Genomic DNA, 9,931 nt, shown 5'->3' with positions numbered 1-9,931 from the left:
TCACAGCTGGGATGATTCTGTTCTGCGTATTTCTCTTAGACCCAAGATCTCTCCAAATGTATTTTTCAGTTTTATATGCTTGGAAGTTTAATTAAACTTTCCAGATTCTTCAAATTTATATAATGTTCTATCATATACATGTATTCCTGATTTTTTTTCCTTCCTTGGTAATCTTCATGATAGTAAGCTTCCTTTCTTACTCCCTCCCATCACCCCAGAAATAAACCACATAGTAATAAAAATAAATATTCAGGAAGCAGAAAATGGATGGTTCTTGTCACGCTGTGGTTAGCGGTGTTTAGGAGACGAATACAGCTGCTGCATTTGGGCTCCATTGCGAAGAAATGGAATACAAACAACACATCCCATTTGTTTCATGTGGTAGAATTTTTGTCTTACACACACATACCATCAACTTTACTGTTCTCTCGTGTTGTTCCTCATACTTTTTGTGTTTGAACTTCTTTTTTTGTGTATTATGTTGTTGTTGTTGTTGTTGCAGGTGAGGCTGCGTGGCACACCCCTGTAGAGTATCTGCAGCAGAAGCACCCCACTGGGGAAATGCCTATCCAGTTTAGATCAAGTACAAGGTGTTGATCTGGCGCTGGAATTTGTGAGGTGAGATCTTTTGGCTAACATGCAATCCACCCATGCAGAAGTCATCTGAAGCATGAAGCTTTTGAGAACACATACCTGTAGCGGCAGGTTTGACTTGTTTGTAATATAGTCCTACTGTACATTCAGTTTTATGCCTGGCTTTACGTGCCTTTATAGCATAAAGCCTTGTCTTCCTAATGTATAACTATTAAGCCCCTTGAACGCTAAGCTCTTAAAGAGGAAAACCAAAACAGAACAACTGTTACGGAGCAATGGTTGTAAAGTCAGGCACAGAAACACAAAGAAACGCGTAGCCATTCATTTGTATTTACGTATTGTGATACATTTTTTTCTTCCTGCGTGGTACTTTTTTTCAGCAGAGTGGATGGTGCTTAGTGAGTCACCACAGATATTGCTCAACATTAGGATTACTCAGTGCTTTGTTGTATCTTCCTGGCCTAATTTGTGGTAACATACTTTATTTAGCGTCCACTTTTCACCTGCTTTGAAGCTGAATTTTACTTCCTCGTGCGCTTTCTTTCAGCAATGCCCAGTGTGGACTCACCTGTGCAAACATTTATGACTTGGTTTTACAATAACATTACACAAAGAAACAATCTTATTGCAATTCTAGTTATGGGCAAGTGAGGCCCAGGAAAGGAGGAAAAAAAAAAGGGGGGCAAAAAACCCTTAGACTACAGCTTGCGTTTAAAGCGCCCAACTTGAAGCACAGCCAGACTGTGCAGATCACTTCTGTGCTTCAAGTGTGTACCTGCGGGTTGCAAGGGCATCCCTGAGATGGCTTATCTGTAAGCAGTCTGAAGGCCAAGCCAAACCCCACAGCCTGCAAGCCTCGAGGTAGGGCTGGCCATCACCTGAGCGCCTCCCCTCGCCCAGGGAGCCCCCAGGCTGCGGGCGGGCTGCACGCCTGCGCCCCCCGGCCCTGCTGCCACGAAGCCTGCCCCTCAGCAAGCCTCCCCGGCCCCCCCTCGCCGTCAGCAGCCCTTTATCGCCTCGTTCAACTTTTCTCTTTCTCCAAGGGGCCGGCGAGGTGGCGGTGCCCCCGGCGGCGGCCGCCAGGTACCTCCCCCCGCCGCCTCCTCCGCCCCCTTCGGCGGCGCTGCCAGGCGGCCGCGGGGCTTCCTGCTGACGGCGGCCAGCCGCGGATGGGCAGGACGGGCGGCCGGCCCCCGCTGCCCTTCTCCTTTTCCTCCTCTTCTTCCTCCTCCGCCTCCTCCTCCTCCTCGGCTCCCCCCCCAGCAGCGCGGGGCAGGCCCGGGCGGCGCTGAGGGGAAGGCGCCGGCCTCAGCCGCCGCCCCCCGGCCATGGCAGCCCCCGCTGCTCGCTGAGCGCCGCCGCCCGCGGGCCCCTCGCCCATGGCCGAAGCCTGGAGGCTGGAGGAGGACGAGGAGGAGCTGCGGGAGCTGGGCAGGAGGCACCGCAGGGGGGCCCTGGGCTCGGCGGCAGGTGAGGGGCCGGGGGCGCGGGGCGGCGAGGCTGCAGGTGCCCGTGGGGGGGGCGGCAGGGCGAAGGGCACCGTCAGGAGGCCCGGGGCCACCACAGGAGGACCCGGGGTCACCGTGTGGTCTGTGGAGCCCGTCCTGACCAGCATGGGCGTGTGGGGTGGGAAAGCTGGCACCAAGGACCCGGTGACCCCACAGCGCGCCTTGACTTGGGACCAGCCTGGTTGGTGGGACTGGGTTTCTCTGTGGGGCTGGGTCACGCCAGCAGCGCTGCTGGAGCATTTCATCCCACTCAGTTGGGCTGGAGTTAATTCAGGGCAGGTGCACCTGTACAGCTGCCCAGCGTGAGCCGAAAGCGTGCTCTCGGAGGGCGATCAGGAAGCTGTGCTCCGAAAGCCTGCTCCTCCAGGCTAGCGCTGAGGTAGGCACGCGTTGTCCACCAGAGACACATCCAGATGGCTCTACCAGGAAACATACTTACACTCCTTACCAGGAAACTAAATACGTTACTGATGCTTCGTGTAAATGTCAAGATTGATGGAACATCTAGGTATAAAAGTTATATATAAAATTGCATATAATGGTTTCTGTGCAGGTAAGGACTGCAGGCCTTGGCAAACAGGAGGTGAGAGCTGTTGTGTACAGCAAGGCATGGAGACAGGAGCTTGGGAGCAGACAGGTTGATATGGCTTCATACACAGACTTGGAGGTTGCAGTAAGCTTTTGTTTGATAAAATGACATCCAGTGGATCTTGGCAGCAGTTGAAGTAGTTTCGTTAATTTGATTGTCATTAAATTGACAAGCAATGCTTATATCACATTCTCTATCTTTACAAAGTTGGTAAATGCAGCATTTTCCTCTTCTCTCGCTGTAAAAATCCTTCCAGAACAAACTGTTTTCTTAAAGTCTGTTTCCAGGGAAAATTTCAGCTACACTGCATATTTAAAGTTTAATTCCAAATATTCTGGCAACTACTAATTATGATAAAACCATAATGCTCTAATCACTTTTACAATTCATGTGGTTTTGTATCCATTTGAGCAACAGGAGTATTCTTTCGCAGATGAGAAAAACAGCAATTTGAGGGCTCCCAATGCAGAGCAGAGTTTGCAACACACAGGCCCTGTGGCTTCCCACAACCCTGGTTATGTCAGTGCATTCCTGGGCAGGTGCAGGATTAGCAGGAGCCAGCGTGGCTTGGCACGTGTGCAGGATTTCGCCTCGTCGAGGGCAGGAGGGAAAACCAGTGTTGGTTCCCGAACCATTTCCTCGGTAGCCAAACATGTGAGCTGCTAGTTCTGATACTTGTTTTTTAAAGCTGTTTCTTCTGGAGATATTTATTGGTGGAGAACATCTATTTGGTTCTATGTTCGTGTATGTACGTATATAATCATTGCTTTCATGTTATGAAGCAAAATGTTTTATAAACTCTGGAAACCAACTCTGTTCCCAGAGTTTATCTTGGTTGAAATGCTACTAATCAGTAATAAAGGGCCTTTCTCTTCCTTTTATAAAACTTTTTGTTATTATGTCCTGACAAGCCCCCTCCAAAATGGGCCTGGCACTGTTTACCTTACTAGTGTAAAGTAGGTGTGGATGACTAGCATTCTGCTTTGGCTGTCTCTCCTTCCTTCCATCTGTTTGAAAGACTGCACAGTGGAAAGCAGGGCACAAACACTCCCAGAGTGTTTTTTAACTCATCCATGAAGCGTATCATTTCAAGTGGGTGAGTGTGCTGCCCTTCCTTTATTTGATAATTCCCTTATACATTAATATACAAGCCTGTTGAAAATAAGTGCATTTTTGTGTATTATGTGCAGTTACACTGACAAAATGGTAACATACGTAAGTGTTAAATAACTTACTGGGTATATTTCCAAGTTTAAAAAAAGCGTCTTAGCCAGCTGCCAGTTTAAGCATTTCAGTGTGTTAAGCTAATTGCAAATATGAGTATATTAAATTTCTGGTCTGTTCAGCTTATATACGTGGAAGTAAGGGCAGTTGCTCACCTTTGTCCCGCACGTACAGGACTTGCGTTGGCAAAGCGAGAGGTAGTTGAAGGGTGAAAGTTCAGAAATGCTTCTGACTTAATAAACACTCAGGTATAATTAGCGCTGTTTTATTGAGGAACGAAAACACAGGACGTCACTGAACGAAGAAGCAGTATTTTTCCTGGGAGCTAGTCCTGGTTGCGCTACCACAGATACAAGAGGATGAAGCAGGTTAAGCTCATCTAACAGCTTGCTGCAGCAAGAAGGGTGATCCCTTCCTTGGACCTGTGCTTCGGCTCTTCCCGTGTATCAGCTGTGCTGCTCGTCCGACCTGCTGGTGAGCAAAGTCACTGAAGCTGTGGCTGTGTGGCAGCCTGGGCTGATCTCCCTGCTGGCTGCTGGGGCCTCTCTTGGAGTTCTTGTGCTTACTAGGACCTGCACCAACCTGTTCTGGTGCACTGGCCCAGCAGGAAGCTATTTTTCTTGTTCTCTTTGGTGGATGCAATTCTGCTGATTCAGCTTGCTGGCAAAGTTTTCTACAGGTTCTGATGGTGTTGAAGCTGGCATAAAAAAGAGAGTGGGAACATGCAGCCGGAGGGAGGTAAGGCACTGTGCCAGCCAGGAGTTAGTTTGGCTTAGGTTGCCGTGAAACTGTAGGCTGAGCTGTTAAGAAATCTACTTGCCTGTTGTTTTGGTGTAATTTTTCTTTCCTTTTCTTTCTTTCTTTTTTTTTTTTTTCTATTGTGTCTAGATTCGTGTGTTTTGTTGTTGTTGTCTGGTTCAATGAGCTTTAGAGGCCTGCTGAAGCAGTAGAAAAATGCCAGAACTGATGTTAAAAGCAGGGAATGGCAACTTGGAGGTATGACCAGATGAGGTGGGAACAGAACTATCCTTGTCCGTGGCAGACATCTTAGGTAGCTTAACTATTTTGTTTGACTGCCTGTTTACCCCACCGTACGCCAGTGGGATGAGTTTTCTCTGAATTCAAGAAAGCTTTTTGATTAGCTCTTTCTGGGAAACTGGGAGAAGGTAACAAGTAGAGCAATTTGAGAATCTCCTAATGAAATGATTTTCCCTTTGAGAAAATGAGGATTGATTTAATTTTTTTTATATTATTTCTTTAAGTGGTAGGAAGGAAGAATAGGATATAATCTTTAAAAATTGGGAAGAATAAAATGAGCTACATAGGTTCATTAAACTGAATCTCCTAGCCACCTGCTGTGGGAAAGGAAGCCAGTCTTGCAGGAAACCTTTTATATAAGTAAGTAAAATAACATGATAGATTTCATCTTAAAATAACGTGATAGATTATACCCTCATGTTGCATATGCCTGCCATATAGGTTCTTACTCAGGGAAGTCATAGAGAACACTGGATTTTTACTGGATATTTTTCTTTTTAAATTTATGATTATAATCTTTTTGTTTAGCTTGTTTTTAATGAAGTGAATGACGAAAAAGAAAACAAAACAACCAACCTAAGATCATCTTTCCTATATACTTGCATGCTCTGTCCAGTCTAACTTTGGACCTTAATCTGGTGTACTTTTCTGTTTCAGTGAGCTTTTTATTTTATGAGTACAGACTCAAATAAGGAAGCTTTATAGTGAGTAAGTGAGTATAGTAAATGTTAGTTGTGAAATGCTTTGGTTAATTGTGTGTCTAAGCACAAAAGGCTTGCCGCATTAGGAGTGAGAGAGAATCTCAGTATTCTGGTGTTACTGAAAGTGCACACGCAATTTTAAATATGCTTAATATCTATGTTATTTCACTTTGAATTCTGGTCAGTGTTCCTAGAGAAAGAGTAGTTGTTATGGATGTAGCAGATGTTTCCTTACTTTAAATTAAAAAAAGAAAGCCAGATATAGAAGTCAGTAACAAAATTTGAGTTCATAATGAAGAGCTCTTGTGATTTATACTGTGTGTGTATTTAAAAGTATAGATGGTCATTAATACAAGGAAAGGCTCTGATTTAATTCAATATTGCTCGTTTTTATCATAAATACTTGTCTGTGGCTTGTTCCTATGTAGTGGCTGTGAATTTTGCACACAACTTTTTCAATGCTGACTTCTCTGGATGTGTTTTGTATCTGCTTCTCTACAGTATTTCAAGTGTTTTCTGGAACTTCTTCAGCTCTAGTGGGCAATTTTAGATTATGGATGCGATTATCAATTTTTGGTTGGTTGATTGACTGAATGCTTTGGTTTTTAGCCAAAACAAGACCTAGTTCACAGTTGGATCAACACTTTGCACTCCCACATCAAACTGGTGCTGACTTGTTTTCGAAGCTGAGAACTATGAGCTGTATCCAGTCTAACACATTAAGGTTAAATATCTCCCTGCTCAACATGCTGAGAAATTACTGGGGTACGTTTGCGTAGTGTGGCTGATGAAACTTAGTGAATGGTAATTTGCAGGCATCGTGGATTTTTTTCAGATAAGAATTTGATACAAGAATGCGCAGCAGTTGTTCCGAAGTTAATGCAAATTGTGTGTTTGGCCTTGAGAAGAAAAGAATAAGGTGATGTGAGATTCTTCATGAAATTCAGCACTGATGAAGTGCTGAACTCCTTTAGGGGTCACTAGATCATGACATAAACATCTTGAACATAGCAGCCTGTGACCCTGGGTAGTGAGAAAATGTGATGAGGAAAAAGATGGCTGAAAGAGTTAGGTGCTGTGTTCCTATAATCTTAAATAAACCTTATATTTAAGATGTGGAAAGCTCTTCTTCTTACAGAATAGAAATCAGCATTGTTCAACTGGGAACTTCCATCATCTGCATGTCTCTGTCTTTCAGCTCTGATCTGGAAATTGTTCTGCTCATCTGTGGCAAAAGTAATCACTTACCTGTTGTTTGTAATGGTATATGTTAACCATTATTTGCCTGTTAGGAAGAAAGATAAACATGACAAAACAGATCACCTGTCTTGAATAAATGCATAAGGTATAGTTATGATCTGCCAGTCTGTCCATATGCAAACAAGAAGCACTCACAAAAAGTTTGAGGAAGAGAGTTTGGGGATGTTGGTTATTTATTTAATTAGTCAGAGCACAAGTTCAGGTGTGGTAGGGTTAATTGCTGGCTGGACATCCCTTACCTGTTTCTTTTGGGATTTGGTCTCATGGTTTTTGCAGTCTCAATGCAGGTTCAAGGGCTAAAGTCCTGATAATTATTTGAGGCCCCACCACAGTAAAAGACTTAAAATTTAAAGAGCACAAATAATGCAGTTCTTATTAAGTAATCTCAAAGTAGTGCTAATATGTTGTATCTTGTAGGTATTAAAAAATTACCTGGTTAGGCCTTCCCCATAACCCACTGAAGTTGTTTTACATGTTTCCACTAAATTTCCTAGTCTTTGAATCTAGCTTGCTTGAGGTAAATATAAGAAGCTAACTAGAATTTTTGTGGAATATAATAACATAACCCGTATGTGGAAATTCACCATCCTTTCTGGAAATTGAAGTGTGCTGTCTGTGGCAAGAAAAAAACTTCTTGCAGTTCCTTGGGAAAGAGCACAGAATGCACCACAAAGAATGTTGTGTCTTCGGAAGAAACAAGCCTTCTAAAAATAAAAGCTGCTCTAAGGAAAATAGCTGAATAATCTGTGATAGCCAACAGGGAGTAGTCTTTTCCTAGCCAAGAGACTGTAGAAGGACTAATAATAAAAGACTAATGTGATGAAATAGATCTTCTTCACTTAGCTTATAGCCAAAGCAAGGCACAAAAATGAATCGTTGCATAAGGAGTGGGGAGATGATAGCCAAAGAGCAGAACCCAGGGAGTGATGATGGTCCAAAACCATGCTGTTAACTGGGTGTCGCAATCAATCGCTTCCTGTCAAGGTAACAAGTAATAACTCAGGGTTGTTGCATAAATACAGGGGATGGACAGCACAGGGCAGCGTGAGTCAGAACGTCATCGCAAGAACCTTGAGCAAGCAACCTGGGCTCTGCCCGCGGCCGGGGGTTGGAACCTGGGACCCTTAAGGTCCCTTCCAACAAAAGCCATTCTGTAATTTGAAGAAGTTTTTACCACAGCGGCTGTTGTTCTCAGATGAAACAAGTTTAGTATTTGTAAATCAAGTTGTAAATAGTTACTCTTGACTGTATAGCCTTGACTTAAAGTCTGGAAACAAGAGAGAGGTGGTATTAACCCTCTTTCTGTGAAAAGTTGATGTAGTTCAGAGCATGCATTTCAATAAGTATTTCATACGATACGTACAGCGTGAATTTTTATTTTGATAGTGCTTAAAGCCATTTGACGTAAATATCTTCCGCTGATGCTTATCAGCCCTAGTTAAATACAGTGCTTTGCATAGGGCATTGTACACTGTCCTTGCTCTGGTGATCTTGTGGCTCAGAAGTGTGGCAGTGTTGGCTGGAAGCGAGTTCTGGGGCTCACCTAGCCCAGCCTCTAGCTTGAAGCAGGACTCCTGCCAAGACTAGATCCATCCACCAAGGCTTCCTCTAGTCATGTCATAAGTAGTCTTCCAAAAGAGAAGGATTTACAGCCTCTGCATGCAACCTGTTCCAGCCCCGCATTACCTCCCAGTGAAGGAATTCACTGGCCTTCAGGCAGCTGTGTAGATAGCTTGTTTGCCTCCTGTTTGCTCATCTAAAAAAGCCTGGACCTGGACCCTTCAACCTTATCATTGGGCAGTTCTGCCTTACATACTCAGCTTTTCAACCGGAGTAGAAGCATCAGCTGAATTTCTAGCCAAGATTTTTACTCTTACGGTGAAAAACAGTGTGCACAGTTACTGAAGCATTCCAACTGCAGACTTGAGAAGACAATGTATCATCTGCTGATCCGTGCTTTATGCTTGGCAGCCATCCTTCCCCTCAGTGAAAGACAAACTTAAGTTTTGGGGGGAAGCCTAGATTTAGTAGATGATGACACAGAGCAAAAAAAATTAATTTTTTTCCTCCAGTGCTTTATGAATTTTGAAAGACCCAGGCTTCTATGGATATCAGTGTTAAGTTGATCATCTGACGTAGCGCTGTGTTACGCTAACTGCTTCAGGTGTTGGAAATCAGCAGTTCTGTGTGGACTGGGCGTGTTACGCTAAAAACATCAATTCGACATTCTGACTTGAGAATTAAGGATCTTTTATCAAGATATAATGGAATTCGAAATAAGATGCTTTGAAGGTGAACTTAGCTGGTCTGTGATTTTTTTTTTAAATATGACAGAACAAACCTATACCTGCCATATTGATACCAGAGGAACATAGCTATAAGCAGCTGCATTTGAGGCCAGCCTGAAAGGCTCAACAAAAGTCAAGCTGAAGATTTCACACTGTAATATTAGAAGCTGAATGCAACAAATCTCACTGCTCATTTTCTTTCCTACTGCTTATATTTATTTATTTATTTTTATTCTAAGTTTTTTTAAGGGGCTGTTGCATTGATTTTGTATATGAATCACCACCTCAGTCAGCTTGTTGAGGTTTTTGTAGAAAATGTGATTGGATCAGAACCTGCAGATGTTGAATGGGTGATACAGTCACTCCTGTAACTAAAAGCGTGTACTGCCTCAGACTTTCAGAGCCATGATACTGGCTTATCTGTGCCCCATTGAAAAACTGAAAAATACAGGACAAGAAGTTAATAATTTTCATGCCCATGGGCAAGTTATACTGGATCAGACAAAAGGATCATCTTGTTCAGTAACCTGGTTCTTACAGTTGCCTACAAGTACCTTCAGAGAAGTATGCAAGAAACCTCTACGAAGTTTTAATTTTTAATTCTAAAAAGGATTGCTTATCCTCTGCAGCCGACACCTTAGAAACCTCTTGGAGGCTAATATGAAAGTTTCTGTTAAATAGTTACCCAGTGCTTTATCTTTTATGGCTTCGGTTCCTTTTTGACACCAC

At 43.5% G+C, this 9,931-nt stretch overlaps 1 protein-coding gene across 6 annotated transcripts in view; it reads left to right on the top strand.

Moving 5' to 3' along the window:
* The first annotated feature begins 1,757 nt into the window (after nt 1-1,757).
* SH3D19 (SH3 domain containing 19) overlaps nt 1,758-9,931 on the top strand; it is an 82,799-nt gene continuing 74,625 nt past the window's right edge. The window contains exon 1 of one of the 6 annotated variants that reach the window (XM_084516800.1): nt 1,758-2,064. In XM_084516800.1, the coding sequence (XP_084372926.1) occupies nt 1,974-2,064 (91 nt within the window). In that variant the 5' untranslated portion in view covers nt 1,758-1,973. Of the gene's footprint in view, nt 2,065-4,228; nt 4,390-4,584; nt 4,654-9,931 lie in introns of those variants that run through there. The other 5 variants (XM_084516796.1, XM_084516797.1, XM_084516798.1 and 2 more) reach the window with 5 other exon arrangements.

This window comes from Aythya ferina, assembly GCF_964211825.1.
Source record: "Aythya ferina genome assembly, chromosome: 4".
Classification (NCBI taxonomy): domain Eukaryota; kingdom Metazoa; phylum Chordata; class Aves; order Anseriformes; family Anatidae; genus Aythya; species Aythya ferina.
Note: the sequence above shows the minus strand (reverse complement) of the source record. Positions and strands in the feature narration are given on the sequence as shown.